Source organism: Zonotrichia leucophrys, unplaced genomic scaffold, assembly GCF_028769735.1.
Source record: "Zonotrichia leucophrys gambelii isolate GWCS_2022_RI unplaced genomic scaffold, RI_Zleu_2.0 Scaffold_220_83534, whole genome shotgun sequence".
Lineage (NCBI taxonomy): Eukaryota > Metazoa > Chordata > Aves > Passeriformes > Passerellidae > Zonotrichia > Zonotrichia leucophrys.
Genome location: NW_026992425.1, coordinates 63,051 through 83,534, shown reverse-complemented (window position 1 = coordinate 83,534; position 20,484 = coordinate 63,051). Strand labels below are relative to the sequence as shown.

The window sequence follows — 20,484 nt, the reverse complement described above, 5'->3', positions numbered from 1 at the left end:
ATTTCCCCCCAAAAATTCTGATTTTTTGGTTTTTTTTGGCAGGTGAACGGCACCGAGGGGGAGATGGAATATGAGGAGATCACTCTGGAGAGGGTGAGAGCCCCAAAATCCCCAAAAATCTCCCCAAAATCTGCCCCGGATCCACCCGGGAACCCCAAAATCGCAATTGGGAGCCCCAAAATCCCCCAAAATCAGCCCAAAAATCCACCTGGGAACCCCAAAATTCACCAAAATGAGCCCAAAAATCCCTGAAAACTCCTCTTGGAAATGCCCAAAATCCACTGGGAATCCTAAAAATCCACCTGGGACCCCAAAAATTCCCGAATCAGCCCCAAAATCCACCAGAAAAAAACCCCAAAATTCTCTTTTTTTATTTGTTTTTTTTTTTAGGGATTTTTATGGGATTTTCGAGGTTTTTTAGAGTTGTTTTTAGGGTTTGGCTTTTCTGGGGGTTTTGGGGTGAATTTTGGGATTTTTTGGGGTTATTTTGGGTCTGACAGGACCCCAAAATCCATCTGGGACCCCCCAGAAAAACCCCAAAAATTCAATTTTTTGTTATTTTTTGAAGGATTTTTAATGGTTTTTTGGGTCTGTCTATTCTGTGGGTTTATGGGGTGAATTTTGGGTTTTTTTGGGGTGTTTTGGGTCTGACAGGACCCCAAAATCCATCTTGGACCCCCCAAAAAAACCCCAAAAATTCAATTTTTTGTTATTTTTTGCAGGATTTTTTATGGTTTTTTGGGTCTGGCTGTTCTGGGGGTTTTGGGGGTGAATTTTGGGTTTTTTTGGGGTGTTTTGGGTCTGACAGGACCCCAAAAATCCATCTGAGAATGCCCCAAAAAAAACCCCCAAAAATTAAATTTTTTGTTGTTTTTTTGAGGGGTTTTTTATGGTTTTTTGGGTCTGGCTGTTCTGTGGGTTTATGGGGTGAATTTTGGATTTTTTGGGGTGTTTTGGCTCTAACAGGACCCCAAAATCCACCTGGGACACCCCAAAAAAAACCCCAAAAATTCAATTTTTTGTTGTTTTTTGAAGGATTTTTTATGGTTTTTTGAGTCTGGCGGTTTTGGGGGTTTTGGGATTTTTTGGGGTTATTTTGGGTCTAACAGGACCCCAAAATCCATCTGGGACCCCCCAAAAAAAACCCCAAAAATTCAATTTTTTTGTTATTTTTTGCAGGATTTTTGATGTTTTTTTGGGTCTGGCTGTTCTGGGGGTTTTGGGGGTGGATTTTGGGGGTTTTTTGGGGTGTTTTGGGTCTAACAAGACCCCAAAATCCACCTGGACCCCCCCCAAAAAAACCCCAAAAATTCAAATTTTTGTTGTTTTTTGAGGGATTTTTTGATGGTTTTTTGGGTCTGGGGGTTTTGGGGGTGGGTTTTGGGGGTTTTTTGGGGTGTTTTGGCTCTAACTGGACCCCAAAATCCCGCAGGGGAACTCGGGGCTGGGGTTCAGCATCGCGGGCGGCACCGACAACCCCCACGTCGGGGACGACCCCGGGATCTTCATCACCAAAATCATCCCCGGCGGCGCCGCGGCCCAGGACGGGCGGCTCAGGTGAGAAACGACCCCAAAATCGCCAAAAATAACCCCAAAATCGGGTTCAGGAGCCTCAAAAACCCCAAAAAACACCCCAGAAACTCCAAAATCCACCCCCAAAAACCCCAAAATCCACCTAAAACTCCCTAAAAACCACCCCAGGATGGGAGGCTCAGGTGAGAAACCACCCAAAATCGCCAAAAATAACCCCAAAATGGGGTTTCAGGACCCTCAAAAACCCCAAAATTCACCCCCAAAAACCCCAAAATCCACCCCAGAAACTCCAAAATCCACCCCAAAATCATCCCCGGGAGTGCCTCTGCCCAGGACGGGCGGCTCAGGTGAGAAATGACCCCAAAATCGCCAAAAATAACCCCAAAATAATCCCAGAATTGGGTTCAGGACCCTCAAAAACCCCAAAATCCACCCCAAAATCAGCTTTGGGATCCCCAAAATCCACCCAAAACTCCCTAAAAACCACCCCAGGATGGGAGGCTCAGGTGAGAAATCACCCCAAAATCACCCAAAATCACCCCAAAATTGGGTTCAGGACCCTCAAAAACCCCAAAATCCACCCCAAAATCATCCCCGGGGGTGTTGCTGCCCAGGACGGGAGGCTCAGGTGAGAAACGACCCCAAAATCACTCAAAATCATCCCAAAATTGGGTTCAGGACCCCCCAAAAACCCCAAAAAACACCCCCAAAAACCCCAAAACTACCCCAGAAACTCCAAAATCCACCACCAAAAACCCCAAAATCCACCCCAAAATTGGGTTCAGGACCCTCAAAAACCCCAAAAAACACCCCAGAAACTCCAAAATTCACCACCAAAAACCCCAAAATCCACCCCAAAATCATCCCCGGGGGCGCTGCGGCCCAGGACGGGCGGCTCAGGTGAGAAACGACCCAAAATCACCCCAAAATCACCCCAAATCCCCCTGAAATGGCCCAAAAAGGCCCAAAACCGCCCTCACACTTCCTCAAACGCCCAAAATTTTTTCCCAAAACCCCTTGATTTTGCCCCAATCCAGGGTGAACGACAGCATCCTGTTTGTGAATGATGCCAATATCTGGGAGGTGCCCCCAAACCTCCCCTAGAACCGCTCCAAACCCCCCAAAATCCCCAAAAAATCCCCAAAAATTTCAGATTGTTTCCAAAAAATTCGGGATTTTTTCCCAAAACCCCTTGAATTTGCCCCAAAACCAGGGTGAACGACAGCATCCTGTTTGTGAACGAGGCCGACGTGCGGGAGGTGCCCCCAGAACCGCCCCAAACCACCCTGAAACCCCCCAAAAATCCCAAAAAATTCCAAAAAAAATTCGGGATTTTTTCCAAAAAATTCGGGATTTTTTCCCAGAAATCCCGGATTTTTTCCCAAAACCCCTTGATTTTGCCCCAATCCAGGGTGAACGACAGCATCCTGTTTGTGAACGGGGCTGAGCTGTGGGAGGTGCCCCCAAACCACCCTGAAACCCCCCAAAAATCCCCAAAAATCCCCCAAAAATTCAGATTTTTTCCCAAAAATTCGGGATTTTTTCCCAGAAATCGTGGATTTTTTCCCAAAACCCCTTGAATTTCCCCCAACCCAGGGTCAATGACAGCATCCTGTTTGTGAACGAGGCCAACGTGCCCCAAACTCACCCAAAACGGCCCAAAACCTCCTAAAATTCACAAAAAATTCCAAAAAAATTCGGGATTTTTTCCCAGAAATCCCGGATTTTTTCCCAAAACCCCCCGATTTTCCCCCAAACCAGGGTGAATGACAGCATCCTGTTTGTGAACGAGGCCGACGTGCGGGAGGTGCCGCACTCGGCGGCCGTGGAGGCGCTCAAGGAGGCCGGGGCCGTGGTTCGGCTCTACGTGATGAGGAGGAAGGTGCCGGCCGAGAGGGTGGTGGAGGTCAAGCTCATCAAGGGGCCCAAAGGTACCCAAAAATCCCCAGATTCGCCCCAAAATCCCAAAAACCTGAAATCCCTGAAATCTGGCTCGAAATCCAGCTCGAAATCCCCAAAATCCAGCCCAAAATCCAGCTCGAAATTCCTGAAATCAGCCCAAAATCCAGCCCAAAATCCAGCTCAAAATCCAGCTCAAAATTCCTGAAATCCAGCTCAAAATCCAGCTCAAAATCCCCAAAATCCAGCTCGAAATCCAGCTCAAAATCCAGCTCAAAATCCAGCTCAAAATTCCTGAAATCCAGCCCAAAATCCAGCTCAAAATTCCTGAAATCCAGCCCAAAATCCAGCTCAAAATCCAACTCAAAATCCAGCTCAAAATTCCTGAAATCCAGCCCAAAATTCATCCTGGGAAGCTCAAAATCCACCCCAAAATCCAGCCCCAAATTGCTGAAATCCCCCAAATCCACCCCAAAATGCCCCTGGGAGGAGGAGGAGGTGGAGGAAGGTGCCGGCTGAGAGGGCGGTGGAGGTCAAGCTCATCAAGGGGCCCAAAGGTACCCAAAAATCCCCAGATTCGCCCCAAAATCCCAAAATTCCTGAAACCCCACAAATCTGGCTCGAAATCCAGCTTGAAATCCCCAAAATCCAGCTCAAAATCCCCAAAATGCAGCCCAAAATCCAGCTCAAAATTCCTGAAATCAGCCCAAAATCCAGCCCAAAATCCAGCTCAAAATCCAGCTCAAAATTCCTGAAATCCAGCTCAAAATCCAGCTCAAAATCCCCAAAATCCAGCTCGAAATCCAGCTCAAAATCCAGCTCAAAATCCAGCTCAAAATTCCTGAAATCCAGCCCAAAATCCAGCTCAAAATTCCTGAAATCCAGCCCAAAATCCAGCTCAAAATCCAACTCAAAATCCAGCTCAAAATTCCTGAAATCCAGCCCAAAATTCATCCTGGGAAGCTCAAAATCCACCCCAAAATCCAGCCCCAAATTGCTGAAATCCCCCAAATCCACCCCAAAATGCCCCTGGGAGGAGGAGGAGGAGGTGGAGGAAGGTCCCAGCTGAGAGGGTGGTGGAGGTCAAGCTCATCAAGGGGCCCAAAGGTACCCAAAAAAAATCCAGATTCGCCCCAAAATCCCAAAATTCCTGAAATCCCACAAATCTGGCTCGAAATCCAGCCCAAAATCCCCAAAATCCAGCCCAAAAATCCACGCCAAAATCCGTGACATCCACCCCAAAATCCACTCCAAAATCTCCAAAATTCACCCCAAAATCCAGCCCAAAATCTCCAAAATTCACCCCAAAATCCTCCCTAAAATCCAGCCCAAAATCTCCAAAATTTACCCCAAAATCCACCCCAAAATGCAGCCCAAAATCTCCAAATTCCACACCAAAATCCCTGAAATCCACCCCAAATTGCTGCAATTCCCAAAATCCACCCCAAATTACATCCCAGGATCCCCAAAATCCCCCAAATCCAGCCCAAAATTCTCCTGAGGGGCCAAAAATTCCCCCAAATTCCCCCCAGGAGCCCCAAATTTGGGGACATTTGGGGACCTCCCAGGGGACATCGGGGGAGGTGACAATGGGAGGTGGCACAGGGGACAAAGGGGGGGACAGGTGACAGTGGGGACAGTGGGGACAATGGGGACAGTGGGGACAGTGGGGACATTGGGGACAGTGGGGACAGTGGGGACAGTGGGGACAGTGGGGACATTGGGGACAGTGGGGACAGTGGGGACAATGGTGACATTGGGGACAATGGTGACAATGGGGACAGTGGTGACAGTGGGGACAACGGGGACAATGGTGACAATGGGGACAATGGGGACAGTGGGGACAGTGGGGACAATGGGGACAGTGGGGACAATGGGAGGTGACAATGGAGGGGTTTAAGTGGGGGAGGTGACAACAACAACAAAATGGGGGTGACAACGGTGACAGTAACAGTGACAATAGCAGTGACAGTAATGGTGACAGTAATGGTGACAGTAATGGTGACAATTACAGTGACACCATGGAAGGGGGGTGACACTGAGGGGGAGGTGACAATGAAAGGTGACATTGGGAGAGGTGACAAAGGGGAGGTGACAACAACAAAACGGGGGTGACAATAACGGTGACAATAATGGTGACAACGGTGACAATGGTGACCCACTGGGGGGGGGTGTGACAGTGGGGGGGAGGTGACAATGTGGAGGTGACAATGGGGGAGTGACAGTGGGGGAAGTGACCATGAGGAGGTGACAAATGGGAGATGACAACAACAAAACAGGGGTGACAATAACGGTGACAATAGCAGTGACAATAGCAGTGACAATAACGGTGACAGTAACGGTGACAATAACGGCGACAATAACGGTGACAGTCATGGTGACAGTAACAGTGACAGTAATGGTGACAGTAACGGTGACAATTACAGTGACAATATTTACAGTATCGGTGACAGTAACAGTGACAGTAACAGTGACAGAGGTGCCACCGGGGTGAGGGGGTGACAGCGGGGGGGAGGTGACAATGTGGAGGTGACAATGGGGGAGTGACAGTGGGGGAAGTGACCATGAGGAGGTGACAAATGGGAGGTGACAGCAACAAAACGGGGGTGACAATAACGGTGACAGTAATGGTGACAGTAACGGTGACAATAACGGTGACAATTACAGTGATAGTAACAGTGACAATAACGGTGACAGTAACAGTGACAGTAACGGTGACAGTAACAGTGACAGTAACGGTGACAATAGCAGTGACAGTAACTGACAGTAACTGACAGTAATGGTGACAATAACGGTGACAATAACAGTGACAGTAGCGGTGACAGTAACGGTGACAGTACCGGTGACAGAGGTGCCACCGGGGGGGGGGGGACAGCGGGGGGGAGGTGACAATGAAACAATAACGGTGACAGTAACGGTGACAATAACGGTGACAGTACCGGTGACAGTACCAGTGACAGTACCGGTGACAGTAACGGTGACAGAGGTGCCACCGGGTGGGGGGGTGACAGCAGGGGGGAGGTGACAATGAAAAGTGACAAAGGGGAGATGACAACAACAACAAAACGGGGGTGACAGTAACGGTGACAATAACGGTGACAATAACGGTGACAGTAACGGTGACAATAACAGTGACAGTAACGGTGACAATAACGGTGACAATAACGGTGACAATAACGGTGACAGTAACAGTGACAATAACAGTGACAATAACAATGACAATATTTACAGTACTGGTGACAATAACGGTGACAGTAACGGTGACAGTAGCGGTGACAGAGGTGCCACCGGGGGGGGGGGGACAGCGGGGGGGAGGTGACACCGGTGTCCCCCGGGCAGGTCTGGGGTTCAGCATCGCGGGGGGCGTGGGCAACCAGCACATCCCGGGGGACAACAGCATCTACGTCACCAAGGTCATCGAGGGGGGGGCGGCGCACAAGGACGGGCGGCTGCAGGTCGGGGACAAGATCCTGGCCGTGAGTTGGGGACAGTGGGGACACCGGGGGGGGGTGGGGACATTGGGGACATTTGGGGGAGTTGGGGACATTGGGGGGTTTGGGGACATTGGGGGGTTTGGGGACACTGGGGACATTTGGGGGAGTTGGGGTGTTTGGGGACATTGGGGGGATTAAGGGACAAGATCCTGGCCGTGAGTTGGGGACAGTGGGGACACCTGGGGGGGGGTTTGGGGACATTGGGGACATTGGGGGGTTTGGGGGCATGGGGGAGATGGGGACATTGGGGACACCAGGAACATTGGGGGGTTTGGGGGCATTGGGGACATTTGGGGGGTTTGGGGACATTGGGGACACTGGGAACATTGGGGGGATTAAGGGACAAGATCCTGGCTGTGAGTTGGGGACAGTGGGGACACCGTGGGGTTTGGGGACATTGGGGGGAGTTGGGGACATTGGGGACACCGGGAACATTGGGGGGTTTGGGGACATTGGGGACATTGGGGGGATTTGGGGACATTGGGGACACTGGGGTTAATGAGGGGTTGGGGACACTGGGGACAGTGGGGGGTGGGGGGTGCTGGGGACACCTGGGGACATTGGGGACATTTGGGGGAGTTGGGGACACCTGGGACATTGGGGACATCAGGGTTTAATGGGGGATTGGGGACATCGGAGGAGTGGGGGACATCGGGGGGTGGGGACATTGGGGACATCAGGGGTTAATGAGGGATTGGGGACACTGGGGACAGTGGGGACAGTGGGGACAACGGGGACACCTGGGGGTGCTGGGGACACCTGGGGGGTTTGGGGACATTGGGGACATTGGGAACATCTGGGGGTTTGGGGACATTGGGGGGATAGGGTGCAATGGCAGACTTGGGGACATCCAGGGGGATTTGGGGACATCGGGGGTTAATGAGGGATTGGGGACACCTGGGGGGTCTGGGGACACTGGGGACATGAGGGGGGTTTGGGGACATTGGGAGAGTGGGGACATCCAGGGGGATTTGGGGACATTGGGGACATTGCGGGGATTAAGGGTTAATGGGGGCTTGGGGACATCAGGGGTTAATGAGGGATTGGGGACAGCGGGGACAGCGGGGGGCTTTGGGGACATTGGGGGACAGCGGGGGCTTGGGGACATCAGGAGGGTTTGGGGACATCTGGGGGGTGTTGGGGACATCGGGGGGGTGGCCGGGGTGGGGCGGTGGCGCTGCTGTCCCCATGTCCCCTCCCTGTGTCCGTGTGTCCCCCGATCCCCTGGCCTTGATGTCCCCAATGTCCCAAATCCCCCCCAAATGTCCCCAGTGTCCCCAAGTCCCCCACAATGTCACCAGTGTCCCTGCTGTCCCCAATGCCCCCAATGTCCCCAATCCCCCAATGTCCCCCAATGCCCCCATGTCCCCAATCCCCACAATGTCCCAATGTCCCCAATCCCCCAATGTCCCCAATGTCCCCAGTGTCCCCAGTCCCCCTCAATGTCCCCATTGTCCCCAATGTCCCCAATCCCCACAATGTCCCAATGTCCCCAATGTCCCCAATGTCCCCAGGTGAACAACGTCAGCCTGGAGGACGTCATGAACGATGTCCCCAAATGTCCCAAACTCCTTCCATGTCCCCAATGTCCCCAACATCCCCATTGTCCCAAACCCCCCTGATGTCCCCAATGTCCCCAATGTGCCAGCCCCCCCCCAATGTCCCAAATGTCCCCAATGTCCCCAATGCCCCCAATGTCCCCAATCCCTCCAATGTCCCCAGTGTCCCCAATGTCCCCAGTGTCCTCAATGTCCCCAATGTCCCCAATGTTCCCCAGTGTCCCCAATGCCCCCAATGTCCCCAATGTCCCCAATGTCCCCATTGTCCCCAGTGTCCCCAATGTCCCCAATGTCCCCAATGTCCCCAGGTGAACAACGTCAGCCTGGAGGACGTCATGCACGAGGACGCGGTGGCGGCGCTCAAGAACACCTACGACGTGGTGTACCTGCGGGTGGCCAAGGCCACCGTGCCCGGCCTGGGGGACACCTACGGGCCCCCCGATGTCACCGGCTGTGAGTGACACGTGGGGACACTGGGGGGACACTGGGGACATTGGGGACATTGGGGACATTGGGGGAATTGGGGGGACATTGGGGGATTGGGGACACTGGGGACATTGAGGGGACACTGGGACATTGGGGACACTGAGGGGACATTGGGGGCATTGGGGACGTTGGGAGGGTTTGGAGGGATTGGGGACATTGGGGACATTGGGGAGGGACATCGGTGGTGGGACCCCCCCTGTCCTCGTGTCCCTGTCCTTTCCCTTGTCCCCAAATGTCCCCAATGTCCTGGATTCCCCTGATGTCCCCAATGTCCCCAACTGTCCCCACTGTCCCCAATGTCCCCAACATCCCCAGTGTCCCCAATGTCCCCAATGTCCCCACTGTCCCCAATGTCCCCAATGTCCCCACTGTCCCCAGTGTCCCCAACACCCCCAATGTCCCCACTGTCCCCAATGTCCCCAATGTCCCCACTGTCCCCCATGTCCCCAATGTCCCCAATCCCCCCACTGTTCCCCCACTGTCCCCAGTGTCCCCCACTGTCCCCAATGCCCCCAACTGTCCCCAATGTCCCCAATGTCCCCAACTGTCCCCACTGTCCCCAGCGTACTCGGCCCACCTGGACTCGGAGCTGCCCCCCCAGAGTTTCCTGGGCCCCGAGTTCCCCCCGGCGCTGACCCCGACGTCCCCGCGGCGCTTCTCGCCCGGCCCCAAGGAGCTGCTGCCCGACGACGACGTCCCCAGGTCTGTCCCCAAATGTCCCCAAATGTCCCCAAGGGTCACTCAGGGTCCCCAGGGGTCACTCAGGGTCCCCAAAGGTCACTCAGGGTCCCCAGGGGTCAGTGAGGGTCCCCAGGGGTCACTCAGGTCTGTCCCCCTGGGCCTTCTCGCCCGGCCCCAAGGAGCTGCTGCCCGACGACGACGTCCCCAGGTCTGTCCCCAACGTCCCAAATGTCCCCAAGGGTCACTCAGGGTCCCCAAAGGTCATTCAGGGTCCCCAAAGGTCACTCAGGGTCCCCAGGGGTCAGTGAGGGTCCCCAGGGGTCACTCAGGTCTGTCCCCCTGGGCCTTCTCGCCCGGCCCCAAGGAGCTGCTGCCCGACGACGACGTCCCCAGGTCTGTCCCCAAATGTCCCCAAATGTCCCCAAGGGTCCCGAGGGGTCAGTGAGGGTCACTCAGGGTCCCCAAGGGTCACTCAGGGTCCCCAGGGGTCACTCAGGGTCCTCAGGGGTCACTCAGGGTCCCCAGGGGTCACTCAGGGTCCCCAGTGTCCTTCTCACCCGGCCCCAAGGAGCTGCTGCCCGACGACGACGTCCCCAGGTCTGTCCCCAATGTCCCCAACGTCCCCAAGGGTCCCCAAGGGTCACTCAGGATCACTTAGGGTCACTCAGGGTCCCCAAGGGTCACTCAGGGTCACTCAGGGTCCCCAGGGGTCAGTGAGGGTCCCCAGGGGTCACTCAGGGTCCCCAAGGGTCACTCAGGGCTGTCCCCAGTGTCCTTCTCGCCCGGCCCCAAGGAGCTGCTGCCCGACGACGACGTCCCCAGGTCTGTCCCCAACGTCCCCAAGGTGTCCCCAATGTCCCCAGTGTCCCTCCAATGTCCCCAATGTCCCCAATCCCCCCCAATGTCCCCAACCCTCCCAATGACCCCAATGTCCCCAAATCTCATTTTTCCCAATTTTGTCCCCAATGTCCCCGCTGTCCGCAGGGACCCGCGGCGCATCGTGATCCCGCGCGGCTCCACCGGGCTGGGTTTCAACATCGTGGGCGGCGAGGACGGCGAGGGGATCTTCATCTCCTTCATCCTGGCCGGCGGCCCGGCCGACCTCAGCGGGGAGCTGCGCAAGGGCGACCAGATCCTCTCGGTGGGTGGCCCTGGGGACACCCTGGGGACACCTGGTGGCACTTGGGGACACCGGGAGAGGGGGTGGAATGGGGCGGTTTGGGCGATTTTTGGGGTTTTTTGGGGTTTTTGGGGTTTTTTTGGGGTTTTTGGTCTTCACCATCATCATCATCACCATGAGAAGGGGTCCCAGGTTGTCCTCAGATTGTCCCCAAGGTGTCACATCCCCTTGGTGGCACTTGGGGACACCTGGTGGCACCTGGGGTGGCAGTGGAATGGGGTGGTTTGAGTGATTTTTGGGGTTTTTTGGGTTTTTTGTGGAGCTTTTTGGGGTTTTTGGTTGTCACCATCATCATCCTCACCATGAGAAGGGGTCCCGAGGTGCCCAGATTGTCCCCAGGGTGTCCCCAGGGTGTCCCCACCTGTCCTCGGTGTCCCCAGGTGTCCCTAAATGTCCTTTTTGGCCCCATTTTCCCCCAATTTTTCCCAAAATTTCCCATTTTTTCCCCCATTTCCCTGCCCCAACCGTGTCCCCAAAGTGCCCCCAAATGTCCCCAAATGTCCCCGCAGGTGAACGGGGTCGATCTGCGCGGTGCCACCCACGAGCAGGCGGCGCTGGCGCTCAAGAACGCCGGGCAGTCGGTGACAATCGTGGCCCAGTACCGGCCCGAAGGTGACAGCCCTGTCCCCAAATGTCCCCAAATGTCCCCAAGGGTCACCAAGGGTCACCAAGGGTCACCAAATGTACCCCCAAGTGTCCCCAAATATCCCCAATGCCTCAAATGTCCCCAATGTCCCCCAATGTCTCCCCAAATGTCCCCAAATGTCCCCAAATGTCCCCAGATGTCCCCAAGGGTCACCAGATGTCCCCAAATGTCCCCCAGTGTCCCCAATGTCCCCAAATGTCCCCAAATGTCCCCCAATGTCCCCATTGACCCCAATATCCCCAGGTGTCCCCAAATGTCCCCAGGTGTCCCCAAATGTCCCCAAATGTCCCCAATGTCCCCAAATGTCCCCAATGTCCCCAATGTCCCCAAGTGTCCCCAAGGAACCTGGGAGTGTCCCCAAGGGTGTCCCCAGTCCCGGTCCCAAGGTGACACCAAATGTCCCCAAATGTCCCCAAGGGTCACCAAAACCCCCTCAACGTCCTGAATCCCCCAACGATCGAAAATTCCCCAAAATTCCCAATTTTCCCAAAACCCCCAGAATTCACCCCAAATTTCAGAGTACGGGCGCTTCGAGGCCAAGATCCCCCAAAAATCCCCAAAATATCCCTAAAAATCAGAAAAAAATCCCCAAATTCCCAATTTTCCCAAATCCCCCAATCCCCTCCTTGATCCCAAAATTCCCAATTTTCCCAAAACCCCCGGAATTCACCCAAAACCCCCCCAAATTTCAGAGTACGGGCGCTTCGAGGCCAAGATCCCCCAAATATCCCCAGATATCCCCAAAATATCCCTAAAAATCAGAAAAAAATCCCCAAAATTCCCAATTTTCCCAAATCCCCCAATCCCCTCCTTGATCCCAAAATTCCCATTTTTCCCAAAACCCCCGGGATTCACCCCAAATTCCCCCCAAATTTCAGAGTACGGGCGCTTTGAGGCCAAGATCCCCCAAAAATCCCCAAAATATCCCTAAAAATCAGAAAAAAATCCCAAAATTCCCAATTTTCCCAATACCCCCAATCCCCTCCTTGATCCCAAAATTCCCAATTTTCCCAAAACCCCCGGAATTCCCCCCAAATTTCAGAGTACGGGCGCTTCGAGGCCAAGATCCACGACCTGCGGGAGCAGCTCCTGAGCAGCAGCCTCGGCTCCGGCAGCGCCTCCCTGCGCAGCGACCCCAAACGCGGCTTCTACGTCCGGTGGGGACACCTGGGGACACCTGGGGACATTTGGGGATTTTTTGGGATTTTTTGGGATTTTTTGGGATTTTTTTGGGATTTTTTTCGGTGATTTTTTGTGATTTTTTGTGATTTTTTTGGTGATTTTTTGTGAATTTTTTAGGTTTTTGTTGGGGATTTTTTGCTGATTTTTTCATGATTTTTTGAGGGATTTTTCAGATTTGGGATCTTGGGGACATCATGAGGATTGAGAAGATTTGGGGTTTTTTGGGGTTTTTTTGGGATTTTTTTGGTGATTTTTTTTGTGATTTTTTGTGATTTTTTGGTGATTTTTGGGGATTTTTTGGTGATTTTTTTTGCGATTTTTTAGGATTTTTTTGTGATTTTTTTGGCCATTTTTTTGAGATGTTTTTCAGATTTGGGATCTTGGGGACATTTGGGGACCTGGAGGGGATTTTGGGGAGTTTTGGGGTTTTTGGAAATGTTTGGGGATTTTTTTTTGGGGGGATTTTTTTGGGGATATTTGGGATCTCTCGGCTCTGGCTCTCACTGGTTTATACTGGTTTATACTGGGATGGACTGGGGTGGACTGGGGGTGACCCCAGGGAGGTGACAAAGGTGACAAAGGTGACAGTGGCACCAGGGTGTGACAAGGCCAAGGGCGTGGGGAGGGGAATGGATGGAATGGGGACATTGGGAGCATTGGGATGTACTGGTTTATACTGGTTCATACTGGGACAAACTGGGATGAACTGGGGGACACTGAGGGTGACCCAGGGGAGGTGACACAGGTGACAAAGGTGACAAAGGTGACAAAGGTGACAAAGGTGACATTCCCCACCACAGGGCCCTGTTTGACTACGACAAGGCCAAGGACGTGGGGAATATGGGGATGGAATGGGGACATTGAGAGCACTGGGACGAACTGGTTCATACTGGGATGAGCTGGGATGACCCCGGGGAGGTGACAAAGGTGACATTGCCCCCCCAGGGCCCTGTTTGACTACGACAAGGCCAAGGACGTGGGGAGGGGAATGGGGACAATAAAGGACACTGTGAGCACTGGGATGAACTGGGATGAACTGGTTCATACTGGGATGAGCTGGGATGACCCCAGGGGAGGTGACACAGGTGACACAGGTGACAATGCCCCCCCAGGGCCCTGTTTGACTACGACAAGGCCAAGGACGTGGGCTTCCTGAGCCAGGCGCTGAGTTTCCGCTTCGGGGACGTCCTGCACGTCCTGGACGCCTCGGACGAGGAGTGGTGGCAGGCCCGGCTGGTGCTGCCCCCCCAGCAGCCCCCCGACATCGGCTTCGTGCCCAGCAAGCGCCGGTGAGACCCTGGCTCGGACTGGGAGCCACTGGGAGGGACTGGGAGCCACTGGGAGTCACTGGGAATGGATTTGGAGCGGTTACAATGGGGTTCAATGGGGTTCAATGGGGTTCAATGGCACTGGGAGGGACTGGGAGGGACTGGGATGGAGTTTAGGAGCACTGGGACTCACTGGAATAGCCCTGGAGTCACTGGGAGCCACTGGTTTGTACTGGTTTGTACTGGGAGCGAGTTTGGAGTGGTTACTATGGGGTTCAATGGGGTTCAATGGGGATTAATGGCACTGGGAGGGACTGGGATGGAGTTTAGGAGCACTGGGACTCACTGGTTCATACTGGGAGTCACTGGTTTGGACTGGGAGCCACTGGGAGCGAGTTTGGAGCGGTTACAGTGGGGTTCAATGGGGTTCAATGGCACTGGGAGGGACTGGGAGGGACTGGGAGGGACTGGGATGGAGTTTAGGAGCACTGGGACTCACTGGTTCATACTGGGAGTCACTGGTTTGTACTGGGAGTGGACTCAGAGTGGTTCCAATGGGGTTTAATGGCACTGGGGGTTACTGGTTTGTACTGGTTTGTACTGGTTTGTACTGGTTTGTACTGGTTTGGACTGGTTTATACTGGTTTGTACTGGTTTGTACTGGTTTGTACTGGTTTGGACTGGTTTGGACTGGTTTGGACTGGTTTGGACTGGTTTGGACTGGGAGGACACTGGAGCTTTACTGGTTTAACTGGGAGCCACCGGGAAGGAACTGGAGCTTTACTGGGGGCCACTGGTCCGAACTGGTCCAAACTGGTCCGAACTGGTCCAAACTGGTCCGAACTGGTCCTTACTGGTCCTTACTGGTCCGAACTGGTCCTTACTGGTTGCAGGGTGGAGCGCCGGGAGTGGACGCGGCTCAAGGCCAAAGATCGGGGGCCGGGGGCTCAAGGTGGGGCCCGAAAATCCCCAAATTCCACCCAAAAAAATTCCCAAAATTCCCCCCAAAAATTCCCTCTAAAACTCGCCAAAGTTCTCCCAAAAAAATCCCCAAAAAAATCAGCAAAATTCCCCCCAAAAATTCCCCAAATCCCCCCAAAAAATCACCCAAATTCCCCCCCCAAAAAAACCCAAATTTTCCCCCCAAAATCCCAAATACCATAAAAAAATCCCAAATCCTCCCCAAAATCCCTCCCAAAAGTATCCAAATTCCCAGAAGAATTCCTCCAAAAAACTCCCAAAATTCCCCCAAAAATCTTCCCCAAAATTCCCCCAAAAATCCCGAAAAATACCCAGAACCCCCCCCAAAATCCCATAATTACCCCAAAACCTCCCAAATTTTCCCCGAAATCCCTCAAAATCCCAAAAATCTCCAAAATCACCCCCAAAAATCCCAAAACTCCCCAAAATCCCGAATTCCCCGCAGGCCGCGAGGACGCCGTGCTGAGCTACGAGACGGTGACGCAGATGGAAGGTGAATTTTGGGCTGAAATCCCCCGATTTTGGGATCTCCTTTCTTTCTGGGGAGGTTCAGGACCCCTGAAATTTCGGGAATTTTGGGGAATTTGTGAATTTTGGGGTTTTTTTTGCCGTCCCCAGTTCACTACGCGCGGCCGATCATCATCCTGGGCCCCACCAAGGATCGCGTCAACGACGACCTCCTGTCCGAGTTCCCCGAGAAATTCGGCTCCTGCGTGCCCCGTGAGTCACCTGGGGCACCTGGGCACACCTGGGCACACCTGGGCACACCTGGGGGCACCTGGGGGCATCAGAAACCCACCTGAGATACACCTGGGCACACCTGGGGGCACACACAGGGACCTCCTGTCCGAGTTCCCCGAGAAATTCGGCTCCTGCGTGCCCCGTGAGTCACCTGGGGCACCTGGGCACACCTGGGCACACCTGGGGCACCTGAGATACACCTGAGATACACCTGGGGGCACCCAAAACACACCTGGGGGCATCAGGAACACACCTGGGCACACCTGGGGGCACCTGGGGACACCTGGGCACACCTGGAGGCACCTGGGGGCACCTGGGGACATCAGAAACCCACCTGAGATACACCTGGGGGCACCTGGGCACACCTGGGCACACCTGGGGGCACCTGGGGGCACCTGGGGACATCAGGAACACACCTGGGCACACCTGAGATACACCTTGGGGCATCTGAGATACACCTGGGGGCACCTGGAGGCACCTGGGCACACCTGGGGGCATCAGGAACACACCTGGGCACACCTGGGATACACCTGGAGGCACCCAAACCACACCTGGGGGCACCCAAAACACACCTGGGGGCACCCAAAACACACCTGGGCACACCTGGGCACACCTGTGCCCAGCTGGGGGCACCTGGGCTCCGTTGATTCCCCATTCCAGGGCTGTCACCTGTCTCAGGTGCTTTACCTGTCTCAGGTGCTTTACCTGTGTCACACCCGCAGACACGACGCGGCCCAAGCGCGAGTTCGAGGTCGACGGCCGCGATCGACACACCTGGGCCCCATTTACCCCACATTTATCCCCCATTTAACCCCCGTTACCTGTCCCGGGTGTGTCCCGGGTGTGTCCCAGGTGTGTCACACCCGTCTCACCTGTGTCTCACCTGTGTCACACCTGTGTCACACCTGTCTCACCTGTCACACCCGCAGACACGACGCGGCCCAAGCGCGAGTTCGAGGTCGACGGCCGCGATCGTCACACCTGGGACACACCTGGGCCCCATTTACCCCACATTTATCCCCCATTTAACCCCCGTTACCTGTCCCAGGTGTGTCCCGGGTGTGTCCCAGGTGTGTCCCAGGTGTGTCCCGGGTGTGTCCCAGGTGTGTCACACCTGTGTCACACCTGTCTCACTGTCGCACCCGCAGACACGACGCGGCCCAAGCGCGAGTACGAGGTCGACGGCCGCGATTATCACTTTGTGGCCTCGCGGGAGCGCATGGAGAAAGACATCCAGGGACACAAGTTCATCGAGGCGGGGCAGTACAACAGCCACCTGTACGGGACGAGCGTGCAATCCGTGAGAGAGGTGGCTGAACAGGTAAATACACACCTGGGCACACCTGGGATACACCTGAGATACACCTGGGCACACCTGGGTACACTGGGATACACCAGGGGCAGGGCAGTACAACAGCCACCTGTACGGGACCAGTGTGCAATCGGTGCGGGAGGTGGCTGAACAGGTAAATACACCTGGGCACACCTGGGTACACTGGGATACACCTGGGTACACTGGGATACACCTGGGTACAGCTGGGGGAGTGTGGGAACACACCTGGGCGGGGCAGTACAACAGCCACCTGTACGGGACGAGCGTGCAATCTGTGAGAGAGGTGGCTGAACAGGTGAGATACACCTGGGTACAGCTGGGTACACTGGGATACACCTGGGTACAGCTGGGTACAGCTGGGAACACACCTGGGGCAGTACAACAGCCACCTGTACGGGACCAGTGTGCAATCAGTGAGAGAGGTGGCTGAACAGGTGAGATACACCTGGGATACACCTGGGATACACCTGGGATACACCTGGGGGAGTGTGGGAACACACCTGGGTACAGCTGGGAACACACCTGGGGCAGTACAACAGCCACCTGTACGGGACGAGCGTGCAATCCGTGAGAGAGGTGGCTGAACAGGTGAGATACACCTGGGATACACCTGGGATACACCTGGGTACAGCTGGGTACACTGGGATACACCTGAGATACACCTGGGATACACCTGAGATACACCTGGGCACACCTGGGTACACTGGGATACACCAGGGGCAGGGCAGTGCAACAGCCGCCTGTACGGGATGAGCGTGCAATCCGTGAGAGAGGTGGCTGAACAGGTAAATACACCTGAGATACACCTGGGCACACCTGGGGGAGTGTAGGAACACACCTGGTCACACCTGTGCCACACCTGTGTCACCTGCAGGGCAAGCACTGCATCCTGGACGTGTCGGCCAACGCCGTGCGGCGGCTCCAGGCGGCGCAGCTGCACCCGATCGCCATCTTCATCCGGCCCAAATCGCTGCAGAACGTGCTGTGAGTCACCTGGGCACACCTGGCACACCTGGGCAGTGATTCTGGGTTCATTTTGGGGGGATTTGGGGCTCCCATCGCCTTCTTCATCCGGCCCAAATCGCTGCAGAACGTGCTGTGAGTCACCTGGGCACACCTGGCACACCTGGGCAGTGATTCTGGGTTCATTTTGGGAGGTTTGGGGCTCCCATCGCCATCTTCATCCAGCCCAAACGCTGCAGAACGTGCTGTGTGTCACCTGGGCACACCTGGCACACCTGTGATACACGTGGGCACACCTGGGCAGTGATTCTGGGTTCATTTTGGGGGATTTGGGGCTCCCATCGCCTTCTTCATCCGGCCCAAATCGCTGCAGAACGTGCTGTGAGTCACCTGGGGGCACCTGGCACACCTGGCACACCTGGGCACACCTGGGCACACCTGGGAGCACCTGGGCAGTGATTCTGGGTTCATTTTGGGAGGTTTTGGGGCTCCCATTGCCATCTTCATCCGGCCCAAATCGCTGCAGAACGTGCTGTGAGTCACCTGGGCACACCTGGCACACCTGGCACACCTGGGCAGTGATTCTGGGTTCATTTTGGGAGGTTTTGGGGCACACCCATTACCCATCGCCATCTTCATCCGGCCCAAATCGCTGCAGAACGTGCTGTGAGTCACCTGGGCACACCTGGGCACACCTGGGCACACCTGGGCACACCTGGGCAGCCATTCTGGGTGGAATTTGAGGGGTTTTAGAGGCGTGGTTTGTGCACAGAAAGGGGGAAACTGAGGCAGGAGGAGGCGTGGCCATCCATGATGAAAGTGAGGTCGATTTGCATAATGGGTGGGGCTTCCTAATTTTACAGGTGAGAGGTGGGTGTGGTTTTATGAATGGGCGTGGCCTCTTGTGAATGAAGCTGCGCTGTGGGAGCGTCCGTGGGAGTTTGTGGGCGTGTCTCATGGCGCTGTGGGCGTGGCCAGGTGATGTGGGCGTGTCCCAACGTGGCCCCGCCCCCTCAGGGAGATCTCCAAGCGCGTGAGCGAGGAGCAGGCGCGGAAAGCGTTCGACAGAGCCACCAAACTGGAGCAGGAGTTCACCGAGTGCTTCTCAGGTGAGGAACGCACCTGGGCACACCTGGGCACACCCGAAATCCCCCTCAAAGACCCCCCAAATTCACCCAAACCCCTCCAAAATCCCCCAAAACCCCCCAAAATCCCCTTTATTTTACTGGCACGGGTCCCTCTTCACTCCAAACCTCCCCAAAATTCCCCTCAAATCCATTTTTTCCACCTCTGAAAATCTCCACGCACCCCAAACCAACCCAAAATCCCCTTTTTGTTAATCTGCAAGGATTTCTAACGGCCCAAACCCCTCCAAACGCTCCCCAAATACCCCAAATTCGCCTAAAATCTCACTTGTTTTACCCTTCAAAGGTCTCTACCCACCCAAAACCCCCCAAAAATTCCCCAAAAATCCCCCAAAAATCCGCCAAAAATCCCCTTTTTTCCATTCCAAAGATCCCTCCCCACCCAAAACGCCCCCAAACCTCCCAAAAATTCCCCAAAAATCCCCTTTTTTTCCATTCCAAAGATCCCTCCCCACCCAAAACGCCCCCAAACCTCCCCAAAACCCCCTAAAATCCCCCCAAAATCCCATTTTTGTTTTCTCTCTCCCCAGCCATGGTGGAAGGCGACAGCTTCGAGGAGATTTACCACAAAGTCAAACGAGTCATCGAGGACCTCTCAGGACCTTTCATTTGGGTCCCCGCCCGCGAGCGGCTTTAGGGCCGGGGGGGGGGACCCCCAAAAAATCCCCCCCCGCCCCCAAAATCCACAGGAACCCCCCCCCCCAAAAAAAAAAAAAACCAACAAAAACCCCGCCAGGACCTGCTGGGAATTCCCAAAGCCTTGGGGGAGGGGTTGGTTGTTTTTATTTTCTTTTTTTTTTTTTTTTTTGGTTTTTTTTTTTTTTTTGGGGAGGGGAATCCTTTCCGGTGGATTTTGGGGAGGGGGGGAAAAACGCCCCCCCCCTCCCCCCGCAGCCGCCCCAAATTTGGACTCTTCTCATTTTTTTGTACATATTTAAGCTCTATATTTGTAACGCCCCGGGGGGCCCCCGAATCGGCCCCTCCCGGCCTCGAACATTTTTGGGGGGGGGGGGGGGGGAGGGGTTTGGGGAGGGGTTTTGGGGATCCCATGGGCCCCCCCCCCCCCCCCCCCCCTCCCTCGGCGTGGGAAAAAAAAAAAAAAAAATGGAGGGGTTGGGGGGGGGAGGGGAGATGAGAGTATTTTGCATAGAAATTATGGAATTGTGGGAATAAAGCGATGGAGACGCCGGAGGTTCGGGATTGGGGGCGGGGGGGGACCCCAGATTTTGGGGAGTGAAAATTTTGGGGGGATTTTTAAGGGAGTTTTTGGGATTGGAAGAGGTGTTTGTGGGCTCAGGAGGATTTGGGGGGGTCCTGGGTGGGATTTGGGGGGTGCTGGAGGGGCCACGGAGACCGGGGAACTCCCTGAGTTGGAATTTGGGGAGATTTTGGG

At 54.7% G+C, this 20,484-nt stretch overlaps 1 protein-coding gene across 4 annotated transcripts; it reads left to right on the top strand.

Annotated features, from left to right (window-relative positions):
- Window positions 1-36: 36 nt before the first annotated feature.
- DLG4 (discs large MAGUK scaffold protein 4) lies at window positions 37-19,848 on the top strand. 4 transcript variants are annotated; one of them, XM_064738202.1, is made up of 17 exons: window positions 37-93; window positions 1,433-1,557; window positions 3,295-3,464; window positions 6,772-6,908; window positions 8,794-8,938; window positions 9,535-9,673; window positions 10,637-10,793; window positions 11,342-11,444; window positions 12,521-12,635; window positions 13,773-13,949; window positions 14,822-14,880; window positions 15,355-15,402; window positions 15,528-15,629; window positions 16,799-16,971; window positions 17,858-17,967; window positions 18,964-19,055; window positions 19,622-19,848. In XM_064738202.1, exons 1-17 carry the CDS (start codon window positions 64-66, stop codon window positions 19,726-19,728), a joined length of 1,989 nt encoding a protein of 662 aa, XP_064594272.1. In that variant the 5' UTR covers window positions 37-63; the 3' UTR covers window positions 19,729-19,848. The 4 variants fall into 4 exon arrangements, with proteins under 4 accessions (XP_064594272.1, XP_064594269.1, XP_064594270.1 ...); XM_064738199.1 differs by lacking the exons at window positions 37-93; window positions 1,433-1,557 and adding an exon at window positions 2,395-2,433; XM_064738200.1 differs by lacking the exons at window positions 37-93; window positions 1,433-1,557; window positions 3,295-3,464 and adding an exon at window positions 4,489-4,539.
- Window positions 19,849-20,484: the final 636 nt, after the last annotated feature.